This window comes from Grampus griseus (assembly GCF_964374135.1).
Source record: "Grampus griseus genome assembly, chromosome: 9".
Taxonomy (NCBI): Eukaryota; Metazoa; Chordata; class Mammalia; order Artiodactyla; family Delphinidae; genus Grampus; species Grampus griseus.
Window position 1 is genome coordinate 42043824 of NC_139003.1, and position 22202 is coordinate 42066025.

A 22202-nucleotide genomic window follows, 5' to 3' on the forward strand; every position below is an offset into this window, starting at 1 on the left:
ATACCCTCTTCAGTGAAATGTGTCTTCATGTCTTTTGCTAATTTTCTAATTGGGTTTTTTTTTTTTAATGTTGAATCTTAGGATGTTCTTTATATATTCTAGGTACTACTTCTTTGCCAGGTATGTGGTTTGCAAATATTTTCTCCCGGTCTATACCTTGTTTTTTCATCCTCTTAAGTAGAGTCTTTTGCATAAGACAATTTTTAAATTTTAATGGAGTCCAGTTTAGCAATTTTTCTTCTTGTGGATTGTGCTTTTGGTGTCAAGTCTAAGAATTCTTTGCCTAGCCCTAGATGCTAAATATTTTCTACGTTTTTTTCTAAAAGCAATTCGAATTCTATCTGTGATCCATTTCATTTTGAATTAATTTCTTTATGTGACGTGAGACGTGAGACTTGGGTAAAGGTTATGTTGTTGTTTTTTACCTATGGATGTCCAGTAGTTTCCATACCACTTGTTGAAAGGGCTATCTTTTCTTCATTGAATTGCTTTTGCACCTATGTGACAATAAATTAGGCATATTTCTATGGGTTTATTTCTGGGTTCCCTTCTCTCTTCCATTGATTTATGTGTCTATCCCTCTGCCAGTACCATATAGTCTTGATTTAATGTACCTATACAGTAAGTCTTGGATTAGGTAAACTGATTTCTCTCACTTCATTCTTTTTCAAAATTGGTTTAGCTAGTTCATGTGCCTTTTAATGTGTATTTAACAATAATGTTTTCTATATCTAATTCTATTGATACTTTAATAAGAATTACATTAAACATGTAAATAAATTTGAGGAGAACTGACCTCTTTGCTATTGAGTCTTCTAATTCATGAACATGGTGTGTCGCTTGTTTATTTAGGTATTCTTTGGTTTCTTTCAAAAGCATTGTGTAGTTTTCAGCATACGAGTCTTGTATGTGTTTTGATAAATATACGCCTAAGTATTTCATGTTTTTTTAAATGATGATAAAGGGGATTATATTTTTAATATTGATGCCCACATGTTCATTGTTACATGGAAATACAGTTGATTTTTTTGGTATGTTTATCTTTTACCCTGCAATCTTGCTGAATTCAATTATTAGTTCTAGGAGTATTTTTTTTTTACACATATGTTGGGAGTTTTCTACATAGTGAGGCATTTAATATGCAAATAGAGTATTATTTTTTTCTTTTAATCTGTATGTCTGTTATTTCTCTTATTTACCTTATTGCACTGGCTAGAACTTTCAGTACTATGTTTATTAAGACTGGTGAATGTGGACATCTGGACCTCATTCTTTTTTTTTTTTTTTTTTTGGTACACGGGCCTCTCACTGTAGTGGCCTCTCCCATTGTGGAGCACAGGCTCCGGACGCACAGGCTCAGCAGCCATGGCTCACGGGCCCAGCCGCTCCGCGGCATGTGGGATCTTCCCGGACCGGGGCATGAACCCGTGTCCCCTGCATCGGCAGGCGGACTCTCAACCACTGCGCCACCAGGGAAGCCCCAGGCCTCATTCTTGATCTTAGGGAAAAAGCATTCAGTCTCAAACCATTAAGTATAAAGTTAGCTGTAAGTTTTTTTGCACATGACCTTTATAAGATTGAGGTAGTTCCTCTCTTATTCCTAGTTTTTTCTGTAAGTTCTTATCAGAATGGGTATTGAATTTTTTCTAATGCTTTTTCTGCACCAATTGATATGATCATGGAATTTATCTTCTTTGTTCCATTAATATGATGGAGTACATTCATTTTTTCATACTGAAATAGTCTTGCATCCCTGGAATAAACCCCATCTGATCATGGCATATAATTATTTTAGTATATTGCTGAAATCTATTTACTAATATTTTGTTAGGGTTTGTTACGTCTGTCTTTATAAGGGGTATTAGTATGTGGTTTAATTTTTTGGTACTTTCTTCGTTGGTTTTGGTATCAAGTATCAAAATATCTTTAACTCCAAACCTGAGAAAATAAAGCAAAGGGAAAGTCCAGGGAACCTATTACCATGTCATTCCTTGGGCCCTGACATTCCTATCTAGTTTGCCTCTTTTCTCTACCTTTAAGGGTCTTCTTGTGTTTGATTTATATTATTCACAGGAGTTCTAGTTGTACTTGTAGGAATAGGAAATTTACATTATTTAAATGTTGACTTTTTTTTCATTTTCATTTAGTTTAAGTGATTTTCTAATTTCCCATGTGATTTCTCCTTTGATCCATTGGATACTTAAATATTGTTATTTAATTTCAGAGTACTTAAGGGTTTCCCAAATTTCTTTCTTTTTTTCTTTTAATTTCTATAAGTACTTTTCAATGTAATTTGTAGTAGTAACAATTGTATAGTATAGACCTACCTAAGATCTAAGATGAAAGAAGCAGTTTTCTGCAGCAGCTTTCTCTATATCCCGGCTTACTTTTCAAAGGCAGTCTGACCATATTTCCTCTAATGATTATCTGTCTAATTCTAGTGTAAATGGAAAAATCAAAAAGAAAAAAAAAACTATTTGTTGAATCTTCAACTTTAGTTAACATTCACTTACTCTGTGTATATAAGATAAGGACTTAGCTTATTAGACTAGGCCCATTTTTTCCAGTGTTTGTTAAGTATTATTTTTAGTTTTTGATTACTTTTGGAACTTTTTGTCGTTACATCTCTGTTTCTTGTTCCACTAGTTTCAAACAGTATGGTCTCTAAAACATTAGCTAATTTTTTTCTTTTTACTTATTAAAAATATTTATTGAATAATTTGCAGTTTTCAGCTTCTTTGATGCTTTGAAAAAGTAATCATGGTAATGTAGTTCGTTTTCAAAACTTGAAAGCATGTAAATGACAGGCAACAAGGACTCGTCCAGTCTTATTTTCATATTGCATAGATACAATATGCAGATTTACATTTGCTTGCGACCTTATATAGTACTTAAGTGTTGAAGTAAATGTCCATACTTTGTGTTCACAAGATTAATTTCTCATATAAAGATGAAATTAATTTCTCACCTAAAAGTGTAAGTTTGAAACAATGTATTTTGTAAAGACAAAAGCATTTAATGCTTACTATATGCCAGTACTTATATATATAAGCTCTAATCTCCAATCACTCTTGTAAGACGGTTATTATTGATATTAACCTCATTTAACAGATGAGGTGACTGAGGTTCAGAGGTTGAAGGATTACTTCACACCATAGAAACAATACCTTGTAGAGTCAGAATTTTTTGTTCTATTTTGACTTCAAAGTCATGCTTTTCTACTATATTAAATGACATCTCAGAAAGGAGTATAATTCTAGAATTTGCACATACATTTAATGTGGAAATTTTTTGTACATGTATGAAAAACACACAAGAATAGAAGTTATAAGTTTAAACAGAATGTCATCTTATAAAATTAAGTGATAAAATCGTAAATAATATTATATATGAAAAGATGTTTATGACATTGTTTAGTGATGTATATTACATTAACATCTTATAATACATAATATTACATAATGAATAACTCTAACTACATGTTTCTTATGCCTAGGGAGAGACTGGAAGGATGGTCACCAAAATAGTAAAAGTAGTTAGTTCTAGGTTATTTTTAGTTTCCCTTTGAACTCCTCTTTACTTTTTTTTAACTTTTTTCCCCAATGATTTTGCATTATTTTTCCCAAATCTATAAAATTATTTATTAAAAGATCTCCCAGGCATGAGCATTTTGTCTGTAATTTTTTTGTTGCTATTTTCCCTTGTCTTTAAACTTTTTTTTTTTTTTAATATTTATTTATTTATTTATTTTTGGCTGTGTTGGGTCTTCGTTTCCGTGCGAGGGCTTTCTCTAGTTGCGGCGAGCAGGGGCCACTCTTCATCGCGGTGCGCGGGCCTCTCACTGTCGCGGCCTCTCCTGTTGCGGAGCACAGGCTCCAGACGCCGCAGGCTTAGTAGTTGTGGCTCACGGACCTAGTTGCTCCGTGGCATGTGGGATCTTCCCAGACCAGGGCTCGAACCTGTGTCCCCTGCATTGGCAGGCAAATTCTCAACCACTGCGCCACCAGGGAAGCCCTAAACTTTTTAAAGTAGATTTCAGGTTGGGAAGTACTGGTTAATTAAATCTGCTTGGTCAGTGTTTTAATGGGCACAGGAGCTGTTATTCCATGTGCAGTTGGTTTTATAGACTATGAGTTGGTTTTTAGACTATGAAGAAAATAAGTTCAAGGACCTAAGGGAAGTGTTACAAAATACTTCTGTAAATCTTTGTATTTTGCTATTAATTATCATAATTATGTACTTCATGCTTGATTTTACAGCTACTATTAATTATGTTAGAGTTGATTACAAGAGTATATTACAGAGATGTTGATCACAACATAAATTTTGTAGATGTGCATTACTCAGTAATACATAACTTTAGTTGATAGTGTGTGTGTATAAAATTTTAAATGATTGTTTCCCACATGAAATGATTTAAATAAATTCATCAAAGTTTATAATGTTAAAGGCAACCATCATAAAATGGTATTTTGGAAAAATTATTATTAAGAAGATATTGAATTTTTCTTCATTATCTTTTTGATTTTATCTTTTGTAGGTGATTATAGCCTTCTGGTATCGCACATTTATGGGAATAATGAATTTATTTGGGCTGGAAACAAAGACCTGCTGGAATGTGACCAGAGTAGAACCTCTAAATGAAGTTCAAAGCTGTGAAGGCATGTTTCTTCCTAAAATGCTGTTGTATTGTCATTAATGTTTACATAAACGTAATGTTATGACTCCTTTAAGAATTACTATAAACTACTGTGATTTTTTTCTTTAAAAACAGTCTAGAACTGATTCACCTAAAAGTGTATTTACCCTTTAATTTTCTGAGAAGACAATGTACTTGCTAATAAGAGTGTTAATTTGGAATTTAATTTGAGTATTAATATGCTCCAGTGTAAGGCCACACTGATTATAAGTCATTCCTCCATTTCAGAAGGTACTGGGGTGGCTTGAATATATAAATTTGGGGGATGTAGATTAAATAGTCACAGTTCTACCTGTAACAGTTAACATAAATAGTTAATGTAAAAATTTAGTTATGCATAAATATTTAAAAATCAGATATATAATAGATTACTGTAGAAATTCTGCTGTTTTTGTGCTCTCACAGTCCATGAATAGTTCTAATCAAACTCTTCATATACATCTTCTACATCAGTATCTTTGTCAAAGAACTGCTTTTCGAATCATCTAACAGTTTTCCAGGATCTGTGATTGTCACTTCCATTTAAGATGTTTGCAGTTTAGCACTGTTACAATCTTAGCATGATGCTGTTCCTTGAAACTCTTATTTGAAATCACATGTATCTACTTGCATAACACATAGTTGTTTTTTCTTTATTTCTTCATATTCTCTAGAACATTATGTTTTATAAATATATTTTTGTTGACTTGTGTATAGTAACATTCAGTTCTCAGAATATATCCTAAATTTGTATTGCCATGTTTCCCTTACATTTTTACTGATTCCCTCAGATGGTCTTTATAACCATGGTCTAAAGCAGCATTGGTAGAAGATATTTGAGGGCAATTAGACTGTTGCTTTTTTTTTTTTGTACAAACTAAAGGAATTGAGCAACTGCCTGAACCAGCTTATAAGGTATAAACTTTTCTGAGGGATGGGAAAAAATCACCTTATATATGTACATATATGGTATTTATTAAGTTGCCACTAAGTTATAGGTTAGTGTTGGCACTTGGGACCCCAAGATAAACTGGGTAAACATGGGACCTTACCCTCATAGAGTTTGCAACATAAGAGGGATGTTAGCGGTTACAACTGTGGTGGATGTTACAAATAGGAAAATAAGATTGCTGAGGTTAGGAGAAGTGTTTCAAGAATAGGAACCATAATTTTCCAAAGTCCTGAGGCAAGGGAGAACTGAAAGAAAGCTAGATTTCCTAGAGCAGAGAGATAGAGAAGAAAACATGGTGTGAAATGATGCTTAGAATGTAAGCAAGGGTCCGATAATGAAGGACCATTTACTAGTTAAGGATTTTATGTGTATTCATTGAAGACTTTTGACAGATTTTTATTTTCAAAACACAGTGTTGGCAGTTACATGGAAAAGACACTAGTAAAGGACAAAAGTGAATTCAGTGAGGCCAGGTAGGAAACTATTTTGCTCTCAGCAAGTGATTGCAGGAAAGGTAACTGGAAAATGAATGGATTTGAGAGATAGCTGGAAGGAGAAACGACAAGATTTGGTAATTGTTTGATGGGGAAGGGGAAGGAGAATGAATTTATGTAACACTGTTGGGTTTCTAGCTTAATTGAGTCCCTCCATTCAAAGTGGTAAGAAACATTTTTAAAAGTAGCAGGTTTGAATTGCTATTAATTCGAGGTACCTGAGAAACCCCAAAGTGTAGATGTCAAGAGGCTACCTGCATATACATACCTATAGGAATAAGAAGAAAGTTCTCATCTGAAGGTATACTTGGAGTCATCTGTATATAGATGATAATTGGAACCATGGAACTGGAAGAATTTCTTTAAGGAGAATATACAGACTGAGAAAAGAAGAAGGTATATGACAGAGCCTAAGGTGGTCCAACATTGAAGGGGGGTGGTGTAAAAGGATGAGAAGTTACTAGGACAGACTGAAAAGGAATGATCAGAGAAGAAGAAGAAATCAGAAAGGCCAGCCTTTAGATCCTGGCTCCACCAGTTACAGCTAAATAACTTTTGACAAGTTACTTAAGTTTTCTGTGTTGTTTTCTCAACCATTAAAAAACGTATTGTCATACCAAGTAATTTCAAAGATTTGTTCTGAGTATTATGTGAGATGATGATTGCAAAGTACCTAGTAGATTATGTGTGTGTGTTAATATATATATATATGTATTGTCTTATACACAGGATATAGTAAGTATTAAGGTCCTGGCTATACATGATAATGGATTAATTTATCCCATACAGACTAAAGCTGCTCCTTGAAGTCAGGGGCCGTATTTTACTCATCCTAGAGCCTAGCAAAAGATAAAATTAATGCAATGGATTTTCGCTTGTAATTTATCAAATGGCTCTACAGACAGTTCTAGATACGGAACAATAGCAGCATCACCTAAATAAAATGAAGCACCAACTAATCATTACACTATAACAACACTTCAATAGGGAAAAGTATAAATGTAACTAATAATGCCTCATGGATGGGGAAAGTACTAATGTAACTATTAAATAGAGCAGCAGTCTGAGCAGCAAAGCTTTCAGCAAATTCACTAGCTCTTGATTACAAAGCATTGAGATAATTATGCCCAATTACTGTATAGTAATTTATTCATTAAATACTGAATAATCTGTGTCTTTTTAAAGGATTGGGAGACCCTGCTTGCTTTTATGTTGGTGTGATTTTTATTTTAAATGGAATAATGATGGGATTGTTCTTCATATATGGTGCATACTTGAGGTAAGACTACTGTATTAAAAGATCTTTCAGTGGGATAATAAGGACTTTCTGACATTTGTTGATTAAATTAAAAGGATAGGGCTTCCCTGGTGGCGCAGTGGTTGAGAGTCCGCCTGCCAATGCAGGGGACACGGGTTCGTGCCCCGGTCCGGGAGGATCCCACATGGCGCAGAGTGGCTGGGCCCGTGAGCCATGGCCGCTGAGCCTGTGTGTCCAGAGCCTGTGCTCCGCAACGGGAGAGGACACAACAGTGAGAGGCCCGCGTACAAAAATAAATAAATAATTAATTAATTAATTAAAAGGATAAATAACAAGATTAATTGACTAATAGTAGGAAACCTTTAGATTTTATTTTTTTCAGAAGCTGAGCCAAATATGCAGCCAAAAGCTAGAGCTGTCACTAAAACAATATCTTAAAGGCCTGTCTTTTATCCTTATGGGGGTATTTTTTAAGCTTATTAAGATTCCTGAACAAAGATTTTAATGAAAATACCTCTAGATCATGTGTAAAATTATTATAACATTAGAGGGGATCTTTGGTTGGCATTAGTAGCAAAGTATTAATATTTCTAATTTTCATCTCTGTACATGTGAAATTAAGAAAGCAGTAAAAGAAAATGTATATCACTTGTAGCATACACTTACATTTGATAGCCTATCTTTCTTGATAACAGCAACCACAATTTTGTTTGGGGTAGCAGGGTGCCCAATTTCAGGTGATAGGTTGAAGTTAACTATGACCATTGTGTATTCTGCTTCCCACTCTCCATTGCATGTTGGGAGAGCCATATGAGCTAGCTTTTCTGGTGAAAAAGAAAGTGAAATCAGACTTGGTTACACCAGGAAAGCATTTGCCTTTCTAACAAAAGGTTAGATTCAGCTGCCGCTTTTCTGTTATTTTCCTGCTTTTACCTGGATGTGATACCTGGAGCTATTGCAGTCATTTTGTGATCATGAGGAAAAGGCCATAAACATAGCACATATGTCTGCCTTTTTTTTTTTTTTGCGGTATGTGGGCCTCTCACAAACCCTGCAGTTCTTCTATTCCTGTGCTTTCTAAAGATTCTATAGTCTTTTGAGAATCTTTCACTTACATATTAGCCATAAACCATACTTGTTTTATTGTTTTTGTTTTTGTTTTTTGTGGTACGCGACCTCTCACTGTTGTGGCTTCTCCTGTTGCGGAGCACAGGCTCTGGACGCGCAGGCTCAACAACCATGGCTCACGGGCCCAGCTGCTCCGCGGCATGTGGGATCCTCCCGGACCGGGGCTCGAACCCCTGTCTCCTGCATTGGCAGGTGGACCCTCAACCACTGCGCCACCAGGGAAGCCCTCATATGTCTGCCTTAACATCCTTCTGCTGCTGAACCAATGCCAACAGACACTTATTTTTTATTTTCTTGTTGAATGATATAATAAGCATCCATATTATTTAAGACACTTCTGTCAGATTTTGTTTTTGACAACAGAATACATTTTTAACTGAATCATCAGATTTCTTTACAATGTTATTCTTGAACTGTGCAACATTAAAAGTGAAAAATTTAGATTTAATCTTTCAACAATTACTGAGTTTTCATAAGGTTTATGTTTCTATAGAGATTAATACATATATACCCCTTGGTTTTGGAAGTTTTCAGCATAAAAATCCTAGCACAGAATCAGTGAAAAATTGTGATCTTGATAAAATTGTTGGCCTTGATAAGCTGATTTTAAAATTATTCAGAAATGCACAGGGCCTAAAATAGTTGAGACAATCCTGAAGGAAATGTGAGAACTTGCTTCATTAATTATTTCTATATTATAAAGCTAATGTAAATAAGACAATGTTATATTGGCATAGAGATAGACAAGTAGATCACTGGAATAAAGTAGAACCCAGAAGCAGAAATGTACATTGATATACACCTGGTATATGACAAAGTGGATATTACAGATCAGTGAGTAAGGATAGACTTCTCAATAAATGGTGCTGAAATAATGGGGAGATCATATGGAACAAAGCAGAGTCAGAACTTATGAAAAACAAATACTAGTTGGATTAAAAACTCAAATGTGATAGACAAAATTATAAAATGTTTAAAATGTTATATAGAAGATTATCATCAGTAACTTGGGGGTAAGAAAGGATTTCTTAAACAAGGTACAAAAGTCCAGCCATGAAGAAGAAAACTGATAAATTTGATGAAAAGAATTTAAGTTCCTCAAGATATAATAGAATGAAAAGATAAGCCACAAGCTGGGAAAAGATACTGCAAAGCATGTATGCAATGTGGTATCCAGACTTACATTCATTAATTAGACAAATATTTATTGAATGCCTACTGTGACTGGGAGCACTATTCTAGGTGCTAGGAAAACAAAACAAACAATCCCTGTCCTCATGGAATTTATGTTCTAGGGGATAGACAAAGACTAAGAAGATAGACCACCCAACTGAAAATCGGACAAAATATTTATGAATAGACATTTCCCAGAAGAATTCCAGATTGCCAATAAACATGTAAAATTGACCACCATCATTAATTATGGGGAAAAGACTAATTTAAACCACAATGAGATACCATTTCACACCTACTAGATTTACAAAGGCAACTTTTAACCCTGGTGGGTGGATATATAAATTAGTACAGCTATTTTGGAAAAATGGTGTGCATTATCTAGTAATTTGAAGATACAGGTACCTTATAACTCAGCAATTCCAATTTAAAGTAAATATGCCTAAGAAACTCTTTTATGTACACCAGAAAATATATACAGGAACATAGCAGCATTGTTTGTACTAGCTCCAAACTAGAAACAACTTAAGTGTCCTTCAGCAGAGAAGTGTGCACATTGTAGGTTTATTAATACAGTGAAATACTGTACAACAATGATAATGAACTATAGCTACAAACATCAATGTGGAAAAGTCTTACAAATGCTGAATGAATCAAGGCATGCACAAAATTTAAAAATACTGCATACTTATATTTGTATAAAGTTTAAACACAGATTAAATGATAGTATGATATGTATATAGAAGCAGTTATATTGGTAATCACAAAACTCAGGATAGTGGCTGTCTTAAGAGGTGGCAAGTGAGGTCTCAGGGTGTGATCAGTTTTCTGTTTCAATGATATATGGTAGATACAAGAATATCTACTTTATAAGTGTTCTATAAGCTATCTAGAAATTTTTATGTACTTTTCTATATGTGTGTCAGATAGGAAAAATACATAAGCTCATCAGTATTTTGAGGGAAAGGATGACTTTTAGATTATGTTAACAGGCTTTAAATTGTTCTAGTTTAAAAAATAGTTTATTTATTATGCTTTTTTCAAATATGGAAAATGTTACACGAGACTAAGACATTTTAAAAGTTAGTACTTTTCATTGGGAGAGCTACCCAAAAGGTGAAAGTCTTCTCTAAATTGGTTACACAGTTCTAGAATATCAAATACATTATTAGGCTCCAGTCTTTAAGAAGGATATGTAGATATAACATATGTTGGCTATAAAAGTGTCACCAAAACTGTGAGGAGATTAGAAACTATAGCATATGAGAATATGAGAAACAAAAGAAATAGGGATTTGGGGAAATTTTTCTATTTCTTACCTTGGCCACCCTTCCGCACTGGCACTAACTTGGAAGGTAGATATTCCATTTCTATTCTTTTGGTGGTTAATGATAAAATGTTAACATGCATATCTAACTTGATCAAGTCTAAAATTAATTGATATCTTTCCTCTTCTTTTTGATCAGTACAAGGAATTTCAGAACACTTTACTTCAAAACAGCCCCTAGCATCTTGTAATTATTACCATAATTTAGTACTTCTAGTACCCCTCCACAGCAGTCATCACTGTTATTTTTTGTTGTCAAATCTTCCTTAGATTTATCCACATGTTCCTAGTTTCTATATGCAGCATTTGTTCTTGCTTCTCACACCTTCCTCCTTTCAATTTCTTCTTTTCTGATGTGCGTCCTTTGAACTTCCCTTAGTGAAAACTGTTAAAGGTAAATTACTTCCCATTGGCTTTCCTCTGCTTGTTTTGTTAAACTCATTCTTTCCTTTTTTCAATCATTCAACCAATATTTATTGTCTTCCGAGTCTGAAGCTGTGTATATAATGATGAACAATACTTTAAAGAAAAGGCAACTTTAAGAAGTGGTTTTTAATCTTTGATAATAATCAGCCATCCTTGATCTCAGTTTTGTATTCTACATTGTTGTTTCTTGGGACTCAACAAAAGAATATTTGCAGTAGTTTAGATGGTTCAGTTACCGCTAAATGAAACTGTTAGACTCTTCATCTCTGTCACTGAAATCCAATTTGGAATGACAAAAATTTGCCTCCACTCAGAATATTCAAAGAATACAGTATAAACTCTAAAGTGCTGGCCTGTTCGTTAAAAATTATTTTATGTTCACATATAATATTTTACATAGAAAATATTTTAAATATAAAATTAATGACATTCAGATTACTTTGTATGCTTTTACATTCAAGAATAAAACATCAACTACATGGGTACTTCTGAAATTTTTACTGTTATTTTATATGGTTTAGTACTATGACATTTTAAAGATCTAAGATAATTTTGTGAAAAACTCACTATATTTTACATGAATTTTGATTGTATACATTTTTTTTTACAGTGGGACTCAACTTGGAGGTCTAATTACAGTATTATGCTACTTTTTCAACCATGGAGAGGTTTGTTTTCTAGAAAATAATTTGTACAAATAGAAGGGGTGGCATAGGAACAAGGAAACTTATTCATCAAAACAGTATTTAATTGTATATTACTTAGGATTTGACAGTATTTTAAAGAACCTTGTGTTGTAAGTTGATGTTTTAATCATGTTGATCCACATTTTTACATAATAATTAGAATTTATGGTGTGAGCTATCTTGCCTGGTTTTAGAATGTATATATGTTACATATATTTTATAGAAAAAGGAAGTACTATATTAGTTGAGTTTAGGCACTTTATGTACATTATCTCACTCCCACCAAAATTTTTAGGGAGGTGGCTGTTATCCTCACAGTAGAAGATATGAAATTGAAATTTGGAGAGGATAAGTTACGTACTCAAGATTCCACATTCACACCATGATGAAGCTGGGTTTCCTCTTCTACATCTTTCTGGCTCTAAAACCTTACTTCTTTCTGTTACATCATGCTGCCTTTTTAATTACACAAAATGCTGACTTCAAAATGCAAATTAACTTACTAACTCAGCCCAATAAGACATGGTCCACCTAAAAAGAGTTCATCGAAACTTACTTAGAATATGATAGATTCGTTCAACAAAATATCAAGTACAAAACGTGTGCCAGAGTCTGTGTTAGATGCTGAGGATATGGCCAAGAAAAGTGGAAGAATCTGACTGCTAGTTTTTGGAAGCAAAATATGTAGTATGTTATGGCACAGATTATATAGGGTGGAAATCTCTATCCATTACTATTGGGAAAGGTAGATACTTGGTTAATTTTAAAAAATCAGTTAGACAAGGGAATCATAAAAATTATACATAAGTATCTTAAATATATTAACTTAAAGCAAACAAATACATTGTCAGTCACCAGTGTATTAGTATAAACACAAGACCTTTTCTTTGAGTATGCCAGATGACTGACACTATGAGTTGACCTTCTTATACATACCGTAACTCACCTTCCGAGGTTTACGATTTTGGTTTCCTGGAAGAAGAGCAATAAATTTTAAGACTCTTGCAAAGTTGTAAGAGTTTAGATTCTTTCTAGAATTTCAGAATTCTTGATATAAAATTTTATAATATTCCCACCCATATGTTTTGGAAATAGTTTTAAAGTCTATATGAAAATTTAATTAATACTTTCATTGTATACATCATATCAGTGAATCCCAAATACTTCTAGTTGTTTTTAGAAATTTATAGTTAACTCTTTCAAAGGTATATTTCACAAATTCAGAGACAGTCTTAATTACTTGTAGTGAGTGTCTATACACATTAAACTTGTCATGTGTAAACATTTGGTGTTTGTGAATGCCCTAGGTGACATTTGTTTAGATAGTTTTCTGAGCATGTATAAATCCCAAAGCCCTGGGTTGCCCAGGGTCATCACTGAAGAGCTGGAATGTGGATCTGGTTTGTCTTTCCCAGAATTCTCACTGCTCCTAACCCTATCATCTTGTTTGTCCTTCGAGTGTCCTTACGTTTGGCCTGATCTATCTTTCACTTGTTTCTGGACTTGCTAGTTAATGGCTCTCTACCTAATGGCTATGTGCTGTAAGAGAACTCCAAAAACTGAGGAGCTATACCAGGTATCCAGAAATAAATGAGCCTAGTATTAAAATTACTAAAACCAGCCCACCCATGATTTTTTAAATTAATTGTGTTTATTGCAATGGAACATAGAGTGAGGTAAGCATTTTATTGATTTCAGGCTACTCGGGTGATGTGGACACCACCTCTCCGGGAAAGTTTTTCATATCCATTTCTTGTACTTCAGATGTACATCTTAACTGTGATTCTCAGGTAATTTTTATTTATAAAACGAAACTAGCTAAATTGTAAGTTTCTCAAAATTACTTCAACCTATCGTTATAATTACTAAATTTGGACTCTATTTTAAAAAATTCCTTCAAAAATAGTGTGTCCAGTTTAAAAAGAATCTAAAATTGCTATGTAAAAAATCGTTTTCCACTTAAGAGTCTAGGCTACAGGTTTTACATAACTGTTATGTTTTAATAAACCAATATGTATGTGTTCATATATATTTGGTAAAGATGCAAAGGTTTTTGAGAAAGTATTACTTTTTTCCCTCAATGCTTATGTACTCTGACTCATTGTTGTCCATCCTATGGTTTTGATGAAGCATGAAAAAAAAAAGTGTTCTATGCACAAATAAATTTGGGAAATGCTAGGTTGGATAGATAAGGAGTATCTATATTCATATGTTTATGACTATATCGGAACTACAGATGTTTCTAGAAACTCAGCCAAAGTTTCATCTCAACTGTTTTTCCTGGACACATTTTTTGGTTGGGATTAATTTTATAAGCATTTCAGAAATTTTAAAAGTCTGAGGAACAACAACAAAAACATAAATAGTAGAATACTATAAATAACTTTACCATAGAGATAGGTTCATAGAATGTTCATGAGATCTCTTATTGAGAGAGTGATCACTGTCCCCTCCAAACTCCCAGAGAAACCCGTAGTTCACTTACTAGTACCCATCAGATTTTGCCTATATTAAGATCATTTGTGTACATGTCTTCTTTCTTTCTTAAAACTGTAAATTTGTTAATAAAGCATACATACACAAATGTCTAAACATACACTTAATGTATTAAAATGCCACTGGAAACAGAGACCGTGCCACATTTATCTCTTTAACCATGGAGCACTTAGCACACTGCCATGTAGACATTTAAGGCTCTTATATGTTAGCTTAAGGAAGGTAAATAAAGGCATACTGGCATGACTACCAACCTCTAGAAAGGTGCAGACTACCTTGTGGTTTGTTAACCTACATGAAAGTTTATTTTTGGATTGAATATGGATTTGGGAATCTGATCCTTATCCCGATTTCTATATCTTTGCTCTAAACCTTATCTTCTCTCAAAGATTATGGTAGAGGAAGCTGCCTGTTTATCCCCACTCATTCCCAGTTAAATTTCTAGAAAGATGGTTTATTTTCCACTTTTATTTTTTGAAGTGATATTAGTCTAACCAATCAGAGAGTTCATGGAATTAAATATGTTAATTAGAACATTTAGAATTGTATCCTTGAGTGCATGTGTTATACTCCATTCCTTAGCCAAAAGTAATTTTTATTTTATAAATATAACTGAGTACTTAGTGAATATATTTTGTGATAATATTATTAAACAATATGATCATTAAAAATTTTCCTTTTGAAAATGTATATACCACAGTACAAGAATTTGTGGAAATCCAATACAACCTTTATAAAAAGAAGAGTTACAGTTTTATAATTTACACAAAATACGTGCATTTCTTTTTTTCATATTCTAAAAGGTAATAAAATCTGTGTGGTAAAAGGTATTGGTTACTGATAAATCTCATGATTGCAGAATGGACGGTTTAAACTTCAATATGCATTAGTTTAACTGTATTCCAGAATTATTTCTTTAAAGTCATTGTTTAAAATCTCTTTAGGTTTTTCTCATAGTCGTTAGCTTATTATTTCACCAGCACTTATACTTTTCTTCATTGCTTTTTGAAACATAAAAGTGGTGGTATATGAAAGTTATTGCTGCTCATGTAGTATAAATATCTCGAGGTATGCAAGGTCAGTTCAGATTCTACTTTCTGACATTCTTGCTGGAGTATTAAATTTCTAATGTCATGCATAGTTAAAGAAAAATAAATTTTTAGTTGAATATATTTGATTTACAATATTTTATTAGTTTCAGGTATACAGAATAGTGATTCATTATTTTTACAGATTATATACTCCATTAAAAGTTTACAAAATAATGACTTGAATTCCCTGTGCTATATGTTTAAGATACCTACTGATAAACTAGATACAATACTTTATTTAAAGCTCTAATTTTGTTTGTTTTATTATAAACATTTTTATAACCCAAATATTTTAAGTTCTTCTTAATGAGCTTTTAAAAGTTAACTATATTTTGTTGTCTGACATCAAAGGTAAGGGGATCAATAGATTTTAGCATTTTGCAACTAGTCATTCAGTTTAATGATAGGCTACTTTTATAGTAAAACTTACTGGTGTCAATTCTCTCCATTAAGGACATCGAACAATAGTAAAAAGCATTTTATTGCACTGTGCCTTTCCAATGTTGCTTTTATGCTTCCCTGGCAATTTGCTCAGTTTATACTTTTTACACAGGTAAGATGATTTTAAACTAATTTAAGTTGAATGCAAGATGTGCTTGCTTGTTTCCATAGGAAAAAAAATTTTTATTGAAGTATAGTTGATTTACAATATTGTGCTAATTTCTGCTGTACAGCAAAGTGACTCAGTTATACACATATATACGTTCTTTTTTTATATTCTTTTTCATTACAGAGAAATTTTAAATGTGATTATATTTGTGCCCTAATAGATTTTCAAAATATGGAATAATTATAAAGTTTATATACATGTGTGTTTTTTTTTAATCATATAAATCTACCTTCTGTTAATGTGTTTGTTAGTTAGGCAGATATTAAACCTGCAAAAGACTTTTTCCTCTTATTTTAATCCATAATTTTTCCTGTTGGTATTTGAGATGATCTCTGTAAACCTTCCTGTAGATTTTCCTTCTGTCTGAGGAATCATTTTAGGAGCCAAGCTGCGCAACATGGTAAGGGCCATTTCGATTCTTCATGGTAGGGGATTTCTGCTTCTAATCCAGCTAAATGTTGGCTGTTCTGTCTGAAGAGCAGAATCTTACTGGACACCATTTCTCAGAGCTTTAATCATGGTATTATTCAGTGAATTGAGGCCATATCCTGTTTCTTCAAACAACTAAGTAACTAATAGCAAGAAACTGAGCTGGGGAAGCAGAGAGTAAAAGGTCAATTTGGATGAAATTTCCTACTATGATTTTTCTTTAGAACTCCTTTCCACCTAACTAACAAACACTGATAATATGTAATGATGTTCTTTATTGGCAGTGAGAAATTCTGCCAAGAATCCTTGTGCTGCCAATTGTCTACAAAGAATGAAGTTATAACCACAACTTAATTGATGCTGCATGTTTAAAGCATGTTAAGAGTATTCCCTCTGCCTTACTTCCTTATATTTGGTCTATAACTAACACAGAATTTCTGTGGTTTTCATTATTTGCATATGCCAACATAGTAGAATAGATTTCTAATGTGCATCATTTCCTGGCAAGGAAATGTATTAATTTAGCTCCTTCGGTAATTTTGATATTGCCTTAATGATTTTCTATCCATTCAAAAGTTATACTATACTTTTACTTGTTGTTGTTTCTTTTTTTTGAGATGTAATTAACATTTTGTAAGTTTAAGATATACGATGTATCAATACATTATTATATTGCAATATGATTATCCCCTGATTAACACCATAGTGTTATTTAACACCTCTATCAAGTCACATAATTATTATTTCATTCTTGTGGTGAGAACGTTTAAGATCTAGTTTCTTAGCAACTTTGAATTATATGATACAGTATTGACTATAATAACTATGCTATGCATTAGAACTGCAGAACTTATTCATCTTCTAGTTGCAAGTTTGTATACTTTGTCCAACATGTCTCTAATTCCCCCACCCCCAAGCCCCTGTTAATCACCATTCTACTCTCTGTTTTTACAAGTTTGGCTTTTTTAGATTCCACATACAAGTGATATAATAAAGTATTTGTCTTTGTCTGACTTATCTCACTTAGCATAATGCCTTCAAGGTCCATCTGTGTTGTCACAAATGGCAGGATTTATATATATATATATATATTTATATACATATATATGTATATTTATATACATATATATATATGTGTGTGTAGCATGTCTTCTTTATCCATTCATCTGTTGATGGACACTTAGGTTGTTTCCATACCTTGGCTATTGTGCATAATGCTGCAGTAAACATAGATGTGTAGATATCTCTTCAATATTCTGTTTCCATTTCCTTTGGAATATGTACCCAGAAGTGGGATTGCTGGATCATATGGTAGTGGTATTTTAAATTTTTTGAGAAACCTCCATAGTGTTTTTCATAGTGGCTCCACCAATTTATTTACATTCCCACTAACAGTGCACAAGGGTTCCCTTTCCTCCACATCCTCACCAACATTTGTTTTCTTTTGTCATCTTGATGATAACCTTTCTAATAGGTATGGAGGGATATCTTGCTGTGGATTTGATTTTATTTCCCTGATGATTAGTGATATTGGGTGTTTTTTCATGTACCTGTTGGCCATTTGGATGTATTCTTTTGAAAAATATTTATTGTTCCTCTACCCATTTTTTAATCAGTTTGTTTTCGTTATTGAGTTGTATGAGTTCTTTATACATTTTGGATATTAAGATTTCACCTAATAGATGATCTGCAAATATTTTCTCCCGTTGCATAGGTTGCCTTTTCATTTTGTTGATTGTTTCCTATGTTGTGCAGAAGCTTTTTATCAATAGTTTGATGTAGTCTCACTTGTTGGTTTTTGCTTTTGTTGCTCGTGCTTTTGGTGTTACAATCCAAAAAATCATTGCCATGATGAGGGTCAAGGAGCTTATTCCCTAAGTTTTCTTCTAGGGGTTTTATGGCATCAGGTCTTATATTTAAGTCTTTAATCCATTTTAAGTTAATTTTTGTGAGTGGTGTAAGATAGAAGTCCAATTTCATGTAAATATCCAGTTTTCCTGACACCATTTATTGAAGACATTATTTTTCCCCCTAAGTATTCTTGGCTTCCTTGTCAAATATTAATTGACAGTATATGCATGGGTTTACTTATGGTCACTCAATCTGTTCCATTGCTGTGTATATTAGTCTTTATTCCTGTACCATACTGTTTTGATTACTGTAGTTGATAGAGTAATGGGGGTTCCTTATATGTTACAGTCCTTTTTTTTTTTTGCTGCTTTTAGGATTCTCTCTGTCTTTGATTTTTAAGTTTCATTATAGTGTGTCTTAGGGAAGGTATTTTTCAATTACAGTAATGGGGTGATTTATTAGCTTTGTGAACTTGCATGTCCAAATCTCTTCATAGGTTTGGAAGTTCTCAGCTATTATTTCTTTAAATAAACTTTCTGTCCTTTCTCCCTCTCTTTTCATAGAACTCCGGTGATTCTCTTATTTGATCATTTGATATTTTCATATAAATCACATAGACTTTCTTCACTCTTTTTCATTCTTTCTTCTTCTTTCTCCTCTGACAGCGTATTTCAAAGTTCCTATCTCACTGTTCTGTCTTCTGTTTGGTCTGTCCTGATGTTGATACTCTATTGCAGTTTTCATTTCATTCATTGAATTCTTCAGTTCCAGAATTTGTTTTGTTCTTTTAATCATTTTTATCTCTTTGTTAATCTTCTCATGTTTTTCATGTATTTTTATCCTGATTTCATTGAATTGTATTTCTGTATTTTCTTGTACCTCGTCGAGTTTCCACAAAACAGCTATTCTGAATTCTTTATCGGGTAAATCGTAGAATTCTGTTAGAGTTTGGTTACTGGAGGACTGTTGAGATTTTTTGGTGATATTTCATGTTATTCTTATTCATGTTTCCTTGATTCTTCATGTTCCTTGAAGTTTTGTGTTGCAGTTTTTGCATTTCAGGTTGCCTTCAGGTGGGATATATTCTTCATTCATCCTGCTTATATCTGGGGTTTTCTCTGACCTTATATGGATACACCTGCTTCATGCTTCTTGCTCCCTCTGTGGCAGAATTATTAAGCTTGTATGTCTTTTCTAGACAGGCCCACAGACCCTGGCCTCTTTTTCACATGAGCTCCTTATCTACTAGAACTCACTCTTACTGCCACACTAAGGAACATGAAAAAGGAGCCAGCTGCAGAGTCGGGAGAGGTGTGAGTTTAACACTCAGGAGGTGTCAAGAGTGCCTGCAGGCCAAGTGGAGGGATCCTTGGGTGGTTTTCTCAGCAGCTGGTAGGCAGGTTTCCTGCCAGAGTCCTGAGCACAACCAGAAGGAACTGCATCCTTTCAATGCCCTCTGATATTCTTATTTGCCTCTTTCTCAATCTCCTACCTGCCCCAGTCATGGAGGTCGCACCGCAGAGCTCTGAGTGCTGTGGGAAAGAAATTGTTTTTTCCAGCAATGTCCTGCATAGCTGGGGATGCCAGGCACACACTCATCATTCTCCTTTTCCCCCATGGGAGAGGTTGCCACTGGCTAGTTCAGGCTCTCACTGTGCCACCTTGGGGATAGGGTGGTGTTGACAAAGTTCCTCTTACTCTCTCTAGTGCATCCAAACTCATATATATTTTTGCTCCAATGAAGTGCTTGAGCCTCTCCTCAGGAAGACTGGATTCTACAGGACTCTCTTGTCTGTGGGTGTCTGCCGAAGTCAGCAGTATCCAGATTTTCTTCAACCATAGCTGAGAAGAGCTGGGATTAGTTCACTGGCTCCTGCTTATTCCACAGCCTGTACTGAGGAACTGTACTGTCTGCTTATTACCAGATACATAGGTGGGCAAGACTCCTTCCGGGACCCTTGGCATATGGTGCTGGATCCCACAACTTCCACAGAGGCACTTTTGTTCATGGGTGGATGCCAAATTTTAGTTGTTAAAAGGGGGAGGCAGAAAAGCAGGACACCTTATGCTGCCATGATGCTGACGTAACTCCCAGCTTTTAGTTTTCTGAATTAACGTATAAAGTTTTGTTTGCTTCTGTTTTTTTTTTTTTAATACTAACGTGAAGATAATTCAATGTTATTTTTCTGGGAGTGTTCTAAGGCTTTTATTCTTGATTATATTTTTCACAGATTAAAGTTAAGATTAGTTCACGTCTCTTGCACATATTGTCTGAGAAATGGGGCTGAAGGACTCAAGGACTGGCTATATTTTAAAGGAAAAAAGTTACAAGCAACAATTGTAGAAACCTAAAATATTTGGAGTGAGAAGACCTTAAAGCATTATCATTCTTAAGAAACTGAGAAATTGTGACTTACTTATTCAGTAACTGGATTTTAATTTATAATATGCTCTATTTTCTTATATTTTATTAGAGAATTCCCATTCATGTAGGAGAGATTGTTATGACCAAGCACAGTAACAGGGGTAGTTGCAGAAAGGAGGTTATAAAATCAGAAGTGATAGAGATGCAGATTATTTCCGGAAGAGAGAGTATCAATATATCTATACAAAACTGGTTGTCAATTTCATATTCTTTCTTTATATAACTGATTCTTTGCTTGGGTATGTATAAAGCCATATCTCTTTTAATATTTAAATTAATGTGACTCCATGACCTCATCTTGCTTATAAGAAGATTATTTTCTTCCTACCCTGGAGTTTCTCTTCCAACGATAAGCCCATCGGCCATTTATTTGGGCCAAATATCAGGACTAGATGTTTTTGCCTCACTGTTGAAGCCAGAAATGAGACTACTTGTATCTGGAGGATTCAGAAATCTGGGTACACAGTCAAAGCCACCACACTGCTGTTTAGCAAAACTTACCCCTTCTGCATGGAATTTGACCCTCAGTTAACCTTCTAGCTCTCTTCCCTTAGAAACCTGCTAGTGTTGTGTGACCATGATGTTACTAGGCAAGTTGCTTGGTGATTGCCTAATTGCATCCGAGAGGAAGAAATTGTAAGTGAGCTAAGTTCTTCCTGAGGGGGATGCCTTGACTTTGGGCTTCCTGAAGTAAAGTGACTCTCTTAAGTGTCATTTCCCTTGCAGAAGTTTCCATGGGTTATGGATCTTCTAAGCCAGAGTGGCTTCTGCATTTATGTGATGTGCATCTTCTTTCTTTGCTCCTGAGTTGTCACCTGGGGTGAGGCTACCATGAAGACTTCTTTGAGAACTCCCACTGAAGAGAAATATCTGAATCTGTCCTGCTGACAAGTCCTGTTTCCTGTCCTACAGCTTTCTGAATGAACCAGAGGCCAAGTGTGCACTTAAAACCCCCTGGGTTGCACTGATGTCAAGAACTCAAATTCACCTTATTGAAGATAGAAAACTCCTAACAGCCATAGATGCCAAGTGCTTCACACTAAAATTGGCCTGGACTGTGTGCTTTTACTTACGAGTGGCACCATTTTCTTTCTTGTAAATGTCTCATAGCACGCCTGCAGTGCTGAGATAGCTGAGTTGAGTCATAAGGAATTTCAGCATCAGCTAAATGCTGTCTG

The 22202-nt window shown here is 34.1% G+C and overlaps 1 protein-coding gene across 1 annotated transcript in view; it reads left to right on the forward strand.

The window, feature by feature from the left end:
- The window catches only part of DPY19L2 (dpy-19 like 2), a gene marked incomplete at both ends in the record, with an annotated part of 87420 nt that overhangs the window by 12818 nt on the left and 52400 nt on the right, over window positions 1–22202 (forward strand). Inside the window, 5 exons of the mRNA XM_082661699.1 lie at window positions 4541–4661; window positions 7310–7403; window positions 12047–12104; window positions 13821–13912; window positions 16163–16262. Of these exons, the coding sequence (XP_082517825.1) occupies window positions 4541–4661; window positions 7310–7403; window positions 12047–12104; window positions 13821–13912; window positions 16163–16262 (465 nt within the window). The remainder of the gene's footprint in view (window positions 1–4540; window positions 4662–7309; window positions 7404–12046; window positions 12105–13820; window positions 13913–16162; window positions 16263–22202) is intronic.